Source organism: Mugil cephalus, chromosome 1, assembly GCF_022458985.1.
Source record: "Mugil cephalus isolate CIBA_MC_2020 chromosome 1, CIBA_Mcephalus_1.1, whole genome shotgun sequence".
In the NCBI taxonomy this organism is placed as follows: domain Eukaryota; kingdom Metazoa; phylum Chordata; class Actinopteri; order Mugiliformes; family Mugilidae; genus Mugil; species Mugil cephalus.
The window spans coordinates 6,880,245-6,897,838 of NC_061770.1; the positions used below are offsets into that span (position 1 = coordinate 6,880,245).

The 17,594-nt window shown below is 42.3% G+C and overlaps 2 protein-coding genes and 1 non-coding gene across 5 annotated transcripts; 1 reads left to right on the forward strand and 2 right to left on the reverse strand.

Moving 5' to 3' along the window:
• Window positions 1-2,243: 2,243 nt before the first annotated feature.
• On the reverse strand, window positions 2,244-10,178 carry nol9 (nucleolar protein 9). Of its 3 annotated transcripts, none has more exons than XM_047572519.1 (13): window positions 10,069-10,178; window positions 8,693-9,210; window positions 8,361-8,571; window positions 8,105-8,235; window positions 7,878-8,013; window positions 6,795-6,891; window positions 6,532-6,629; window positions 5,188-5,355; window positions 4,854-5,106; window positions 4,658-4,772; window positions 4,122-4,296; window positions 3,217-3,350; window positions 2,244-3,141 (listed from the first exon to the last, which is right to left on the reverse strand). In XM_047572519.1, the coding sequence occupies exons 2-13, from the start codon at window positions 9,155-9,157 to the stop codon at window positions 3,022-3,024; spliced, it is 2,103 nt and encodes a 700-aa protein (XP_047428475.1). In that variant the 5' UTR covers window positions 9,158-9,210; window positions 10,069-10,178; the 3' UTR covers window positions 2,244-3,021. The 3 variants fall into 3 exon arrangements, with proteins under 3 accessions (XP_047428475.1, XP_047428466.1, XP_047428484.1); XM_047572510.1 differs by lacking the exon at window positions 10,069-10,178 and adding an exon at window positions 9,608-10,014; XM_047572528.1 differs by lacking the exon at window positions 10,069-10,178 and adding an exon at window positions 9,351-9,472.
• zbtb48 (zinc finger and BTB domain containing 48) lies at window positions 10,085-17,552 on the forward strand. Its single transcript, XM_047572565.1, has 11 exons — window positions 10,085-10,227; window positions 11,737-12,494; window positions 12,592-12,902; window positions 12,973-13,078; window positions 13,154-13,246; window positions 13,328-13,414; window positions 13,513-13,667; window positions 14,018-14,154; window positions 14,590-14,754; window positions 14,837-14,925; window positions 16,173-17,552. Exons 2-10 carry the CDS (start codon window positions 11,814-11,816, stop codon window positions 14,923-14,925), a joined length of 1,824 nt encoding a protein of 607 aa, XP_047428521.1. The 5' UTR covers window positions 10,085-10,227; window positions 11,737-11,813; the 3' UTR covers window positions 16,173-17,552.
• On the reverse strand, window positions 15,628-15,700 carry trnar-ccu. Its single transcript has one exon. It is a non-coding gene; the product is annotated as a tRNA-Arg (tRNA).
• Window positions 17,553-17,594: the final 42 nt, after the last annotated feature.

Here is a 17,594-nt window from a genome sequence, read left to right on the forward strand (position 1 = left end):
TTACACAATTACAGTGGAAGATTTAATCACTCCAGTTTCCGAAACGAAAAAAACAAAAAACATGAAAACAACAACAATCAGGTTTTATCTCCTGCAAAACTAAATCCAAATCTTGTCAAACAGCATGACTGATAGTATATTTTATATCCACAGCTAGCTAATGTAAGCTGAAAATTTAGTTGACATGTTAATTGTGGCAGCTGTTTTACTACAGTACAACAACATTAAAAAAAACATGTACATTTAACATGTACATCAATGTTACATAAATACCTGCTACAAAAAATTGCATAAACTCACCAGAGTTGATTGTGGAAAATAAAGTAGCTTAGCATGTTCTTGTGTTACAAGAAGTCCTGTTAGCTAGCTAACTATAGTTTAGTATTACTTTTAAAAATGTAAACATAATTTAAATGTGTGCTGAATGGAAATACAAGACAACATCTTAATTATGCACGTGACTGTAACATAAATTATAATAATGTACAACAAAAGTAGTTCGTTTGTTGAGTTATTCCCATTAGCTGGCTAGCTGTCTGTTGAGACTGTTGCTTTTTAACATATAATAACATAAAAATGAACTAAAATTAGTTTTCAGCATCAGTGTTTGAATTTTCACTCCTAAGAAGGAGAATAATTGGAGGCTAATATATAAACAATGAATTTGACAAAATAACACTAGTGAACCAAAGTTTGGCTTGAGTGTTGACTTCCTCAATCCCAGTAAAGACCTGGAATACCTGTATTTTAAGATACAGCAGTGCCCACAAAAGTTCCACTTTAAACCCCAATTCCCCACCGGTCTTTAAGAACTAAAACATCTACTTCTCCACAAAACCCTGCAAATCCACTTGTCCTGGCTTCGGCTTGTTTTTTTGTTTTTTGTTTTTAGGATATACACGCTCCAATTCTTCCATTATTTCAGTGCATGATGTTCCTGGTGCCTTTCCCCAAATTAAATCAGACAGTAAACCTGCTGTCAGTTATGCACACAAAGCTGGAGGAACATGGTATTTTTGTTCTATGTGGCCTACTGGGACATTAATCCAACCATGGTGACAATATATTATTTTTTACAAACACGATATGTCGAAATAGCCTTAAATATTGTCTAAACCTTTTGAAATAAACAGGGATGTGAGTGCTTATAAAAACGGCATGCTGCCTCTGCATTTTTAGGGTTTAGTAGCACAGTTGCCATTTCAGGCAGCAGATGATCAGACATCCCAAACGTGTGGCACAGATTACTTGAGAGAAGCAAAGTATTCACTGCCAACACAAAGCTTACAACTAAAGTAGGGCTACACAACTGAGATTTCTGCTTGGCTTTGCCTCTTGGCAGGTGCCTTTAATAGTTTTGTGTAATTTTGTTCCAAGCTTTAACCAGATCAAAGAGCCTCATGATATTGCCAATAGCATCCCACGAACAACGCTTAAATTATTGTATCGTCTCAGAGCTGCAACTAAGGATTATTTGTGCCAGTTATTTTAAAAACTGATATTGAAGTAATTATTTATTGTGTAAAGTTCTTTTTTCTCAAACTAAGATAATATCTTTAAACACGATCTTCAGTCCAAAACCCCAGAATTAAAACTTTTATCATCACAGATGTCAAATAAAAACTGCAAATCTGCACAACTGAGAAGCTGGGAATTGAAATGTTGGGCATGTAAAAAATATACTGCATATAAATATATATTGAATTGTGTTTCACATCAGCTCCATGTAAACTGTCTCATGGCACCTCTACAGAGGGATTTCTCTTTGGTTTGTACGAGGTCCCTGGGACAACATCTGACCTGACAAAGCCAAAACAATGACTCTGCCAAAATGCTCCGTGCTGTGTTTGTGTTTGCTCCCACCCTCAATAAAGAGGCGGCGAGTAGCAAACAAAGAAGAGCGAGGGGGCAGAGAGGGGATGTTAAAACAGCCCACTTAACAAATTAGCAATTCTCAGCTGAATGGGAGGCTGTTTACAACCAAGTCCTCCTTCAACCCCTGCAGTCTGATAATGTAAAGGACACTCTGCATGCGCTGACGAGTCGTTCCACTCTGGTTCTTAAATTGGTCTTGATATGCCTCTGAACCATTATGAATCTTTAGTAGTGCAGGCTGAAGTCTTGACAGTTTTTATTGCAGTTTTTCTGCCCTTGAGACATTTGGGAAGCAAACATCTGCTCTTGTTCAAAGCAAAACCACAATTTAAATGTCTGCCGCCCCCTTGAGGAGAAAAACTAGAACCTAGAAACAAGCTCTTTATTTTTATCTTTAAAATCCCACAACAGAAGATGAAACACTGCGTGAATGAGCTTTAAGTGCTGTAACACTGTGGCGTCCCTTTGACAAAATGTAAAGCAGAACAATAACAAATTGAGACATTTCACTAAAACCTTTGACTGGAAAACAAACACAATACTGACCCAAGAAAAAAATGTCCTCCTTGCCCCACCTAGCCCTCTTCTCAAATCTATTGTATAATATAAGTGTGGCAAGTGTTGGAAGCGGACATTTTATCCTTAAATACAACTGTAAAAAATACATGGACCATAGGGAATACTGTGGCAGTTAAAATTGACATAGTCTAGTTGAAATCTGTACAAAGATAAGATTATGGGTTCTAGACATAGCTGAAGGCAAGAAATCTGAACAGAAGTCTGGCAGGTGTTTTGTTTTGGAATGTCGCCCGCAAAGAAGAGACATCAAACAAGAGTTTTAACTACAAGGCAATGTATTATATTATCGTCCATCAGACAGAAAACACAAAACTCCTTCACAGCACCACCAAATGTATGTACAGTAGCAGGTTGTAAGACACGATGAGAACACCCAGGGTTTTCAAAAAGGAAATCCTGTAAGAGGATGGCAGCCATCTCCACCTGCACAGTCATGGATTTTTTTTTTTCTTTTAAAAAACTGTCCCAGCTTAACCTCAGTTCTGTACATTCAAAGGCCAGTGCTGACTGGTTTAGTAGTAACACACCAGCCAAGAAATGGGCATTAACAGATTCTGCTTAGAAATGTCACTGCACCCCCGCTTGACTGGGCCTCGCCAATCCCTTGTAGACTCGCAGCTTTCCTGCACCGGTCAGATCAAAGCTGTAGTCTGCAGTGACATAGGGCATCTCCCCGTCAAAGCCAGGCTGAAACAGAGACAGACATACTGTTACATGCTGTATTGGCATTTGGAGAGTGTTGCGTATAAGCTGGCATCTCACCTGTGTTGTGAGGATGCATGAAGGCAACGAAATCGCTCCCAAGAGGAGGCAGTTCACTTTCCGAAGGACGGTTGGATCTACGGGCGTCAATAAAAAGTACAGACCTCGTGCCACGTCGATACCTCGAAGCACACCTGGAGGACGTTAACCGGAAAATGAGGCAAATTTTAAAAATAAGCAATTGAGGGTCGTTTTTAAGCAAATGAAAATTATACATTTACAGTATTTCACTAATATTCGGAATAATATTTCATTCATAACAAGAAAGCCTCATGTAAAAACTCATTTTTTTTCCCCACTTATAATTTAATGCACTGATCAGGCATTACATTATGACCACCCTGCTAATACTGTGTAGGTCTCCTTTGTGTCTCATCAGAGAATGGACATGGTGTCCTGAGGGTGTCCTGTGGTGTCAAGTAACAGAATGTTGTTAGTGGGGGTCTGTGGGTCCTATGGGTTGAGGGGAGGGGCCTCTGTGGTTCATCCCACAGACACTTGATCAGTTTGGATCTAGTGTATTTGAACGCCTTGTGGTGTTCTTCATGATTTTTGTGTTTTTCCTAAACCATTTGTGTGTGTGCCTGTGTCAGGCTACATCCTACTGGGGGTGGCTGCTGCCATCAAGTAGTGTCATTGCTATGGGGTGGGGGGTCTAGGTGGGTGCTACATGTCTTAGTAACATCCACATGAATGCCAGGACTTCTCTGGCCAGTGGTTTTAATGTTATGGCTGATCAGTGTACTCTATCAATTCTGTATTTGACAGCTTCAGGAAACTCGTTCAACATATTGGGAAGGTTAGAGAAGGTTTAAAAAAATGCTCATTTTGCAATTAGAATTATTTTACCACGTCCAAAGAATGATTCAGTAAAGCAAAGTCAACCATAAAATTCAGGCACGTACCAAAGCCCACACACGGGCAGATGGGAGCCTGGGACAGCAGGACTGGACCCCCCCTGCTTGCGACTTTCTCTGCCAGGCAGCAGAGTCCCACCAGACTGGCATTGGCCGCATAAAACATGTGATTGGGCATCACTTCGCAGTGGATCACACCTAGAGCCACCGCTGTGTTAGGCACCTGTGGGTTCAGCGGGAGAATCATTAGGTCATTATAAATAATAGTTCTCTGTTGTCAACAAGTGTAATCAAGATAATTTCGTAGTTTGACTGGTGGCATGCTGAACCTAAAACTGTGGAGCTGTTTTCCTGCTCACTCTCCCTCTCCTCATCTAATCGAACTATAAAGAAAATATTAGCCCATATTCCAACATGTCAAAGTGTCTTTAAATGTCAGGGTAAGAAGGATATGTTTACGCTTCCTCAACACCTGTGCATGCTTAAAATTCCAATTGTCTATTACTGTGAGTTTTTAACTTGCCATGAATTAAAAATTCTGAAAAACCTGCGATCATTACATGTTCATGTAACACTGATGTTACCTGGTACGGGATGAGGCTGTTCAAAGGTCTAACTGGTCCAAGCTCAGGAGACTGCAGCTGACTCAGATAAGCCAGCAGAGACAGCTCTCTGTGTTCATTGCTGCGCTGATGTTTCCTGTCAAACACATCATCACAGAACAGTGACATAAAGGAAGCTTTAATACTGTACGTTAAAACTAGAGAGTTCTGTGCTTACGCTGTTCCTTGACGTGCCACTCCTTGAAACTCTGATTGCACCACAAGGTGAGAGTAGCTCCTGGGTGGACTGTGGCTCTCTGTTAACTCGTCTAGTGCGCTCTGGGCAGGCGGGTGCGTCTGGCATCCCTGCGCCGTCCTCACAAATTCAGGAGTGAGGCCGGGACACTGGGTGGTGCCGCTGTGGCCGAGCTGGATGACGTGTGAGACGGGGAAGAAGCGGATCATGTCCACCAGCACCTGTAATCCAAAACCTGAGGACAGACTCAAGTTCAGAGGGAGAGTACAGATTTGACGTTGTGTTTATAATGTCACGGAGGAGAGTCTGAGCTGACCTTTGACCCAGCCCATGGTGTTGATGATGATGGGAGACTCTTGGCTCTGGGAGCGTCTACGCCACAAGGACTTAAGACATTCCAGGTAGCGGTCTAAGTCCGACTCGCATGACGACTGACCGTAGTAGATCATGTGGTCTGGAGTGTGCTGATGTGTGAAAGGAGGACCTGAAAAATAACGCAGTATAAGTCTACTAATCCCTTCAACCTTTCTCACATCTTCTCACATTTTATATTTACACTCAACTGAATAGTTAAATACAGCAAATGGTTTTCTAGAAGATTAGTAGTCAGTACTTGTATAAGAAGCTAGAGTCAGCAGCTTGTTAGTTTAGCATAAATACAAGAAACAGATCTGTCCAAAGGAAACTAAATCTGCCTCCTAGCATCTTGAAGGCACCTCTATGAATTCACTTATTACCTTCTGGACAAAAACCTACAGTTTGTTTAAAAACTTCAAGCTGCACCAGACTTTTCTAATATGGAAACCAGCACACAGTAGGAAGTGACTGGAAGGATGTTAAGATGTATCTCAGAACATAATCCTCCATAAAATGTTATTTTTTTCTACTTTGTATTTAACAAACAAGATATAATGTGTCATTAACAGTCCCTTTGGACACAGCTGAATTCTTCCCAGGTTCTAGTCTGCAAACTGAGTAACTGCCGCCTCCAGCTACAGATTAACACTACCTACGGACTATACTATTCCACTAATAATCGGAATAAAAATGCAATTCAACCATGTCAGCCAGAATAGATTGGCCAGGAGGAGGTACTTCAGATTGTGAGGGCTGGTGTAATCATCTGATCATGTGTTCAAAAAACTAAAATATTAGTGCCTAATAACCATGTAAACACTCAGAATAAATACATTATTCTGACATGTGGTTGTCCAACATGAAGTAAAAATTGGGTGACAACATTATTTTTGGAGACCTTAAGAGTTGATGATTATTGACGATTAATGACTGACACACTCAGAAACAGAAATTGATGCGCGCACTTCTACTGAAATGTGTCTTGGTCATTTTCTCATGATGAATGGATTCAGTGTTTGGATAAAACATCTCCTGTCGTATTTCCAGCAAACACAACACTACACAGTGGATAGAAACACAGACATGTTCTCTGGTGGTTGATATTTTGGGGCATGTACACAAATTTATCTAATCAGGTCATTTTTGTTACCATGTATCCATGTAATTATTTAAATCAGGCTGAAGAAATATAAATTAAGCCACTCTAAAATTTACACCCACGAGGACCAAATATAAGAATTCAGCCAGAAATGTAATCAAGCAAAAAACAAAGGCGTGAAGCAACGAGTGGATTGAAACCTACCCAAAAGAGGTTGTCTGACAGTCAGCATAGACAGACAACCAGCTGGAGTGAATTCTGTTTGACCCAGGTCACCCTCCAAGTAGTCTACACTAGTGGTACTGCAGGAGAAACAGAACAAAACATTATCCTGGAACACAGCAAACTGTAAGAAGGAACAAAAAAAATGATGACAAAAAAATCTTCAGCGTATAAGAACAGTGGAAAATATCTGCATATACTCTTGTATATATGTACAAATGAAGAGAAGACATATGAGAACTCACTGATTGAGTAAAGTATTGATGAGGACGCGAATGAACGTTGATTTGCCCACGTTCTTGCTCCCATATACAAGGATAACTGCAGAGCCATCAATGTCTCCTGTGAATGAAAGTCATAGCCCCTAGTTTAGGTTTTCCGGTTTGTTACTGCAGTGCCCTGGAAGCTAAATGTTTCCAGCTAAGGTCACTTTACTACAGTACTCAAACTAAGAACATTGTCACAACTGTCCATTATGTTCCGTATTTAAGGACTCGTGACCCCAATTAAAACATTAAACATGCTTGCTCTAAATGACAGCACATCAGGACTTATTGACTCCATGTGTGTCTGGGTGTCCCTTTAGATCAGAGAAGCTACATATTAACATCCCTTCCTAAAACATTGATTTCTAGTAGGTTTTTATTGTATGTAATATATTTAATAGGTGTTTTCTCCTTTAATAGGTGTCCTGGCTTCTTTCCACTGCTCCGCACTGCAATGTGTGATATTCAGAAAACTTTTAAGGGGCAATTTAGAGCACACATGAGCAGCATGACGTAGAAAATAAGACAGTTTTAAAGAAACAAAAACAATACACAAAACTGTGCTATAAATAAATGAGACAATCCCATGGAGGATGTAAACTTGGCTGTGTGAATAAAATTAATAAATGAGTTACAGGGGTTATATATTTACATGTTATCAGTTGTAGTAGTAACATTCTGGTTATAAAGCGGCCACAGGTGTGCATGAAAGAATGAATGATTGTGTGTGTTAGTCCTGTGATAGATAGGCCACTTGTCCAGGGTGTGCTGGGATAGACTCTTTAATCTTTAACCCATGGAGGGTGTACAGTGCATCAAAAATAGTCCACAACTCCCCCGGGGCGACAAGATATGACAGAACAAGAGACAGAACAAGATATGCTTCTACTAACTATGAAAACTGAAACGTTTGCTGCTGGTGTTGAGTAAACTGTTTTCAGAGTATTAGAATGCGTTTTGAAACATTTAACATATTCAGATAAAGGTGAAGTGGTTTTTGTCATGTGACCGACATGTCAAATTGCATTTATGTAACAACATGTGTGTCTGAAAGGGGCTTACTTCTGCAGGCGCTGACCACAGTGTTTAGTGCCTCTCTGCAGCTCTTTGATATTTTCAGGCCCTCGATTGTGCTGGCCAGGGGTATCATACCCAAACCGTTGAGTGGAGTGTCGAGAACGGCTGACATTAATTCACTCTACAAACATGCAAGGAGGACAAGGCATTTCAAGATTAGGTTACCGTTCACTGAACACTGCATGGTGTGGTGAAATTATCGGCCAACTTACCACGGGAGGGTTGAACAATTCACTCAGGTCCGTGAAGCTCGACAGGAACCGTGTGAGGGGCGTCTCCATGGGCTCCAGCAGGATGATGGATGAGTGAGAGATTATCTTTTTTTGCAACTTCTTCCGCGATGCTGCAAAAAATACATTAAAGGGAATCCCAAAAACAGATTTTAAAAGTTAAAAGGTTTTTGTTAAAAGCAGAGCAGCGTCGTGTCAGTCGTGTATAACTAATAATTGATCAAGGTGAACTTTTCACCTGCTGGAAGATACTTTTGGAGAATGTGAAAAGCTCCTGCTCTCTCATCTCCGGAGATTTCAGAGTTTTCCAAAGTCCTAATGGTCAGTGGGCAATGTGAAGCTGGGGAGAAGAGTGGATACGACTGCTGGCCACCTTCAATGGTGAATCCCATCACTTCTATACGTCCATACAGACACGTCAAGAAGCACTTCCCACGGAAACACAGCGTCTGCAGGAAAGTGATGTAATGCAATGCTTAAGAGAAATGGACTACAATGCGAAAACATGGTTTACATGTGCTTCTTTGTTGCTAAATCTATTGATTTGACTAAACCTGTCCTGAAGCATACCTGATCTTTCTGCATGACAAGCACCACACGGTTTTGTCCATCCGTCCTCTGCGCACACAGATGGAGAGCCTCTCCCTCCAGTCTACCCGGGTGGAAGTCTTTCGTTTTACGTGAAACCTCCACACCGTTCCCACAAACGGACTGTGAATACTCCTTCCAGTCCTGAGAGTCATCTGACTCATTGTCCACAGTAAATACTGAACTCCCATTAGCTTGACTGTGTGACTTCTTTACTCCAGACTCGGGGCGGATTACCTTGGTGTCAGAGACACACTTTGCTTTATTTTTCAGCCTTTTCACCGAGGGTTTTTTCTTTACAGAGATCTGATGCTCCTTTATCACCGTGGCTGCGACAGGACTCGAGTTCAGATCAGTGGAGGTGATGGGGGTCCTGGAGCGTTTGCCCCTCACGTCCTTCCACTTTTGAGATTTACCTTTGACCTGCGTGGTTTTGTTCACCTTCATGATCCTCGGATCAAGAATCACTCACGTGGGAGCTTGGGGATCAAAGGGGGAGCCTGCAAAGAGAAGGGCAGCAATGTTTGCATCTGAAAAGGCACATTTCATCACAAAGAACAGCGTACAACAACAAAACCATGCACACATGATGCTGCTATTGATTTTCGGCTGTAGCTAACCTCACTTCATAACCACGTACCAAGTGCATGAAAGCCAAGCTTATCGCGTTAACAAGTAAAAACACTACACACGTTCATTTAACAATCAAATTTCTCAACATCTGAGTAATGAATACATTCACCAAACCCACAGTCTGACAACAATACAAACTTGAAGCTATCAGGGCTAACGTCACCTAGCGCAGCCTTTACCAGAAACTAGCGGTAGCTGCTAGCAAACAAACAAAACACGTGCCCCCTGCTACAGAAGAAAGCGGTGCGGCAGTCTAGACCTCACCTTCAACGGCTCTACTAAATGAGAGGCGTTTATAATTTGCGAAACTGTGTCCAAGGAGCTGGTCAGCTGTTTACACAGTGTGTTAACAAGCTAGCAGGCTAGCATACATGTGAAACCAACGCCGCCTGTGGATGGTCGATCATAGGGTTTACCTTAGTTTCATTATTTACGAATAAGTATTTAACCAATTTTAATTGCGTTTATACCTTTGTGACTTTAAATTAAAAATAGCACACAGTTACTAATGTAGAAATGGCTATTTTGCTTTTAGAAAGCGTAGTGTTATTTTTGTGAATATTAGTTTTTAATATTGGACAACAAAAAATGCTCCGAAGTTCTGTCGCTTAAACAACGTCACATCCTGTAAAAGCGACCAGTCGAGTTTTTAGGGGCCTACAAGAAACGAAAACAAGGCGCAGATAGCTAAGCTTTGCTATTTTTATTTAATCTAATGCATTTACGTCTGATCAGAAGTAGCTTGTCCAAACATTAGGAGTAAATAATCAGTTTGTATCGATACTGCAGATGCCAGTCCCCGTGCGGCTGTCTGGTGCGTACCGCGCTAAGGGAGCGTCTTTAAAGATATGTGCTAGGAAATAAACGTCGAAGTGCGCAAGTAGGTAAGGGTTTGCAATAATTTCATGAAACACGACCATTTGAAAAGTGCACTTGAATGCATTCTGGTTTTATTTGTAATATCGGCACAGTTAGTTTTAAGTAAGTCGATCACTTGATTTATAGACGTGTTATTAAGATATTTAGGTAAGTCTAATGTACACATTCAAAATCATTATTAGTGTTTGCAGCTTTACACATTGTGCAGTGGTGGAAGAAGTATTTAAATCTTTACATTGGGAGCAATAAAATGTTCTACTTTTAAAATGCTACTTAAGTAAACGTATCTATGTATAACCAGGAAAATAAAACAACAAAATAAAATTAGACAATGCAGAAAAATTGCATACATGGGTTGTTATGTGTTATATCATCTGATTACTGATGTTGCTGATTGTTTTCATTGAGGTATCATTTGTAGATATTTTGTCACATAAATGAAAATGTTGTCCTTAAATGAAGCCTTCACAACATAAATGCTGTCCAGTCAATAATCCAGGTCAATAAATTACTAACAATAAATAACACTTATTAACAAAGAAGAGTAGTGAATCACCTATGAGGAGATGGAAACATGACATATTTGGATTTTTCAAATGAAAAGTGAATAAACTAACCTGTTGTTATGGAGGCCCATATGTCTGTATTTTGTTTTGTATTTAAAGAGACTATTTACCTCATCTTATTTATGGATTAATTATGTATTATGTAGCATACAGACTCATTATTAGAACAGAAGCCAAAACCTCTTCGGTCATATATATGGCAGTAAACTGAATTTCCTTGGGGTTTTGGCCACATAGATACTTTTTTTTTCTTTCTTTTTTTTTTTGCAACAGAAACCCAAAGTGAGTTGGATTGAAGCATTTTGGGAATACATAGAGATTATTGTTATTATGATTTCTGGAAATATTTTAGCATACTGTTTTGTCTGATCAAACTCCAAAATATGCAGTTTTGCTATAAGAAAAAAGTTAATGTAACAGAGGATGGTTTCGATCCATCGACCTCTGGGTTATGGGCCCAGCATGCTTCTGCTGCGACACTCTGCTTCATGCTCTTTACATGCAAGGGAACTCACAACCCCTCGTTAAGAGGTTTAATCCCATTGTTTAATCTGTACTGAAGAAAAATGCACATCACGGTTTCCCAGTTTCCCAGTGAATCCCAGTAAAACCAAACTTTTGCAGGGACTCATAGGACGCAACTTAGGACGACAGTGCCTTGTCCATTGTATGATCCATGACAAATCATAAAAGAAGAATGCAAATACCAGTTTCCCAAGGCACAAAGTGTCCTTATATGCCTTTGATTCAATTTACTCTTGGCGCATGTGAGTATTTGTCGCTCTGCTTTGTGAAAACATGGTAGCAAACTGAACGTCTAACACATAAAACAGATTAAAAAGTAATCAGAAGATATTAGAGTGTGAGAAACCACGACAGTGCCCTCTTGTTTATTCTGACTCCTGCCTGTGATTAAGTCTGAGATCTATCATGTATTCCTTTTTTTAGTGCTCCTAGTGTTTCTGACCAAATGACCAAACAACCAACCAAACTCATATAGTTCAGTCTACCGTGAAGTCGGAGGGATGCCTGCAGCAGAGAGCAAACACGCACAGCGCATCCTCTCCTCCCTGAACGAGCAGAGGGCAGTAGGCAGGTTCTGTGATGCAGTGCTGAATGTGGGAGGTGGAGTGGTCTACCTCGCCCATCGCAACATCCTCGCCTGCTTCAGCGAGCTCCTCCAGCAGTCCAGCGTGACCTCTGCCCCTTGCATGGAGTTCTGCCTGCAAGGATGCCCCAACGACGGCCTGGAGCTGCTCCTGAACTTCATCTACACTGGAGAACTGAAGCTGGAGCCTGACAACCTGGACAAGGTGCAGCACGCGGCGAGCAGCCTGTGCGTGCCCGAAGCTCTCGCACTCTGTCAGCAGTTCAGGGAAACCTCCGTGGACGCTGTGCCCGCGAAGCGTAAAAGAGGGAGACCTAGGAAGTCAGAGGCAGCTGTAGTTAAAGAGGAGAGCTTGCTCGCTGTCACAAAAAATGAGTCCAGTTTTGATCCTGCCGCTGGCTCTTTGACCACAGCTACTAACACCACCACCACCACCACCACCACAACCACGCGCTCTGGCCGAGTGGTGAAGGGCCCCAGGAGACTGGTCACTATTGACGAGAGCCACATCTCTGACAGCAAGGAGGCCGCAAATGTTCTGGAGAAAGAAAGCGGTGAAGTCAGTGTGGAGGACCAAAACCCAGATCTGCAAGTTGAGGTAGAATACATGAACATTAAAATGAATTACACCGACGAGGCAAATGATTATAGAGAATATAGTGGCTATTATTAACCTTGTCTTGTGACGCTTGTAGGTACCAGAGCTGCATATAGACATAAACAACAGTGGTGCCAGCCAGGTGGCCGGAGAAGAAGCTGCAGAAGAAGAAGACGTGGGCGACTTTGAGGGGATCACTGAAGACACCGATGAGGAGTATGTGCCCACCGCGGAGCCAGCATCACCGCCAGCATCCACTTCGTCGACACAGAAGCGCAAGGCCCAGGCTAAAACAAACAAGAACATGAAGGGTGAGGCTGCGGAGGAAGACCCCAAGAACGACTCGGTGCAGTGTCCCATCTGCAACAAATCCTTCAAGAGCAAATACTACCTCAAAGTCCACAACAGGTACAAGGCTTCATCGTCTTTCATCAAATTTGCCGTTGAAGGAACAGCCACTAACTGGTCCCTTCCACAGGCGGCACACAGGGGAGAGGCCGTTCGGTTGCCTTAAATGTGGGAAGAGGTACTTCAGGAAGGAGAACCTTTTGGTGCATGAGGTCAGAGACTGCACAAGAGTACAGGTGAGTGAAGAGAAGACGTGCTTCGGCTGTCGTTAGCTTCGAGGATCCTCAGCGACTGTACTGTTGTGATTCCAGACGTACGCCTGCCCGACGTGCTCCTCCACCTTTACTACGAAGGAAGAGCTGCGTATGCACGTTGTGTCCCACACAGGGGACATGCCTCACAAGGTACAGCCGCACAAACACGGGTGAGTGTAAATTACATTTGCATTTTTTGAACGTCCATGTCACTGTGGATATTTTTTTCAGTGTTCAACGTGTCCTGAGCAGTTCATGTACAAGAAGAACTTGACAATCCACATGATGAAGGTTCATGGTTATCCGAAGCCTCATGCAGTGAGTACTTTAGCCCACATTTAGCTTTCAAAGAAAAAAAAAAATCAGTTACTTTCGAACACTAAGGTTTGAGACTGTGCCTTCGATTCTTTTCTTAGTGTCCACAGTGCCCGAAGACCTTCTTAACTCGGACGGAGCTGCGAGTGCACGAAGCAGCCAAACATCGAGGTGAAAAGCCGTTCGTGTGCGAGGAGTGTGGCCATCGAGCGTCGAGCAGAAACGGCCTCCAAATGCACATCAAAGCTATTCACAGGTTGAGCGTTTTTTTTTTTATTTTTTATTATTATTACAGTACTGCAGGGCCTTGTTCAGACCGGTCCAATAACAAGTGGTCATCTTTAAGTACAGGTGTGAACGCGCCTAAGAAGGTCTGGGACACGTTAAGTGTTCATGCTGCGTCCTCGGTCACATTAAGGTGTAGCAGACACCACACACAGGACACACAGTCCCTGGCTTAGCTAGGTGTTTGCACATTCTTAAGGCTGGATACTTGTGATCGGCTCCTCTAATGCAGGATCTGACCTTGAGAAACACATCATTTGTCAAACAGATGATTAAAGTGGGACTCTGGGAATTTCATCTTCCCTCTGATCTGTCTCACAGAAACGAGCGGCCCTTCGTATGCAACCTGTGTGGCCACGCCTTCTCTCAGAAGAACAACCTCAACATGCATCTGCGCATACACAGTGGTGAGAGACCTTACCAGTGTCACCTCTGTGGGAAGACCTTCAGGACGCAAGGTAATTAGACTGGTTACGCTCTCAACACAAATCAAAGTTAGCATCACCAATAAACAGCCCGAATTCTCCTTAGAACTCATAGAAATAAAGACGTTCCTTAGCACTTCAGAACATGAAAATGTTGCATTTGAATATCTATAGTTTGTTTACGCACATATCTAGTACTGTCCAACTCACCGGCTCAGCTTTAAACTCTGTTTGCATGTTTTGCATGTCAGTTGTCAGTATCACTAATAAGCTGGTCAGTTGGAGTACTTCCTGTTTACACCCACACATTTTAGAGAATGCTTCAAAATACAAGAGCCATAATAGCAGGATGAAAACCATGGGCCCGTTTCTAACACTGAGCAGTTAAAAAAAGTTCTCCGGGCAGTCCCAGCATCACACTCCAAGCAGATATTACTTGGAGTGTTAATGTCTGTATTTCTACACCAGCCAGTCTGGATAAACACCACCGGACGCACACCGGCGAGCGTCCCTTCGGCTGTGATGTCTGCGAGCAGCGCTTCACGGAGAAGGGTGCCCTCGTACGCCACAAGGCCAGCAAGCACGAGGAAGGCCGTCCACACTGCTGTCACATATGCGGCAAAACCTTCAAAGGTAAAACGAACCGCTGCCGACTATGCTTCAAATAAAATGTACCGAGAGGAAAACTGTTTTTTTTTTTTCTTTTCTTCAACAGCGAGGGAGCAACTGCGCGTCCACCTGCGGCGTCACAAAGGGATGAGGAAGTTCGAGTGCAAGGACTGCGGCTACATGTTCACCCGATAGGTTGGTTCAGATCTGACAGAAACGGCCCAGTCAGAGGTAGAGACAGAGAGGTCAACAGGTCCAAACACACTGATATGCAGGTGGTTTGCCAGAAAAGTTAATGTAGCAGAGGATGGTTTCGATCCATCGACCTCTGGGTTATGGGCCCAGCACGCTTCCGCTGCACCACTCTGCTTCATGCTGACAAAGATACAAAAACTCACAAGCGCTGGTTTAAGGGGCCATGGTCTGATCCACTGTTTAGGCCAACAACAAAAAGAGGCCCGTTCCCGAATCAGAATCCTCAAACATCCTGTGTGTGTCACAAAACATGGCAGTAACTTTCTTAAAAAAAAAAGAAAGTAATTTGCAATGATTCTGGGAAACTACAACAGTCATGTCTTACTATTTTGAACATTTTACAAAGAAAATGAAGTGTTAACTTGATAATATTCAAATCAATTAAGTTTCACGTCTACTTCTGTAGAACGCTGTTCTGACCTACCACAGAAATGATTCTATACACCAGAGAGATTATGTTTAAATAGGAGCCATAAAACAGTCAAATCAATTCTCACTATGAGTGTGCGTGCTGTTGTCTGTAACTCTTTTAGTCCCCAGTTTTGTCTGGGAGAAAAGTTAATGTAGCAGAGGATGGTTTCGATCCATCGACCTCTGGGTTATGGGCCCAGCACGCTTCCGCTGCGCCACTCTGCTGGAGAGCACCCCAGATGGGATTCGAACCCACAATCCCTGGCTTAGGAGGCCAGTGCCTTATCCATTAGGCCACTGGGGCTCTGAATGTGTTGAGATGAGTCACAGATCAAAAATAACATTATTTACCTGGTGGCATCCTGAGCGAAAACTATTATTTCAGTGTAGCAGACTGTTGTGAAAAAGAAACAAACACAATTAGTTACATTTAACAAGACAGAATCAGTAACTCTTTTGTATTTCAAAAATATGTTTTGTACGTCAGACTATTTGACAACTCTTGACACACACTGAGCTCTCCAAATGAACCTGTTTTACTTTGTCATGGAAGCTTAAACTTGAAAATAATGTTGGTTTAGTATAGTAAAGATGTTTGATTTGTACCTCCAAAAGTCTAAATCACATTTCTATTCACAAAACTAAATGTCTTGCCTGAGAAACTGGGAAGTTTATTTTGTCTTTCCACTTAATTCTATTTAATTGATTCTAAGTATTCGAATTAATTTTGTGCTCACTACCTTGGCTGAATACTACCTTTACATTTTCCCCTCCAGGCACACCTGCGACGACACAGTCAGATCCACAAACGCACCGAGAACTACAACCCACGGCAAAGGAAGCTGAGGAACGTGATCGTGCAGGACGTGGATGGAAGTCCTGGAGAGAGTGAAGCTGCTCAAGCAGCAGAGGCCTCGCTGAACGCCGATGAGACAGACTATGTCGCCGAGGCGGATGTCGTGCGCAGCTCCACAAACCCGGAGTCCGCCCCCTCCACAGCCCTCGCCCCCGGCTGCATAGTGAGGGTGGTGATCGAGACGGGCGCTCCTCTGATGGAGGAGGTGGGGTCCAACCAGAACCTGGGACACGTCGAGGCGGATCCAGAGGGTTTCTCTGTGCCGGAGGTAACGCAGCTGGTCAGCGAGGCCTACGAGGCCACGATGGACATGGGGGGAATCGTCGGGAATTTATCAGATGGTAAGACCTGAGGACTGAGGACCACAGGATGTGAGCAGAACCGCCTCCCTCCTTTCAACATGGAACCAATGCTATTTATTTAGAGGCTGCTGATCCAAAGCCAGATTCAGACCGCATGATTAATTCTTGGTGTAAATGATGGCGAGGCGTAAAGCATGTGGGCTTCCGGATCTGATTTTAAAGAACCTGCATCAGAGCCAGATACTGTTGAATTTCCACATACGCAAGGAAAGCAAATGTAGTAATTAAACTGCATGCTTGAATGAGAAATAATAATTCCTATCTGGTTTTATTAAGCCTAATTTAATGAATGTGCCTACAGCAGCTGGAGCTGAGTGTGACTCTTTGTTGCTGAAGGCATTAGTTTGACATTTATCTTCACAATCCAACCAGACAGCTCTGTTGCTAACATACGGAAGAGCCTTAACATTCTTAATTTTTGTTGACAGCAGGTTTATTACTGAGGTTGGTGGAGCAATGTTGGGTTGAAAAGTGTTGCAAGAGGAAGAAAAAGTAGAAATACTGGCAGAGCTCCTGGACTGCACAAGTAATAGCAACTAAGAACGCAGAATGCTTCTTAATACGTTCGCTTTGCACGTGTTGAAAAGATAATTCCAATTTATTCTAAAGCTATTAGAGCAAGTGTAAATTGTTTATCCTGTAAGAGTCATTTTGGATGGAGTTTTTTGGAAGGCTGCAGGATAAATAGGTGTAAACGTGTTTTTTTAACACAAGATATCTTGTTTCATCAAATATCTGAAGTGGAAGTGAAGAATGCAGAGTGAGCATGAGTAAGTGAGCAATACGATATGTTGGAATAAAACTAGAAAGGAAATGGTTTTGTCTGATGAACACATGTATTCTGATAGATTGCAGACCAACGTAATGTGGGCTTTCTTATTACAAAAATTATTATTTGTATGTTACACACACATTAAAGGTTTTTCTTTTCATTCAAATGGACTCATTAGCTTCCTCTTGCTACAAAAACTAAATGTGTC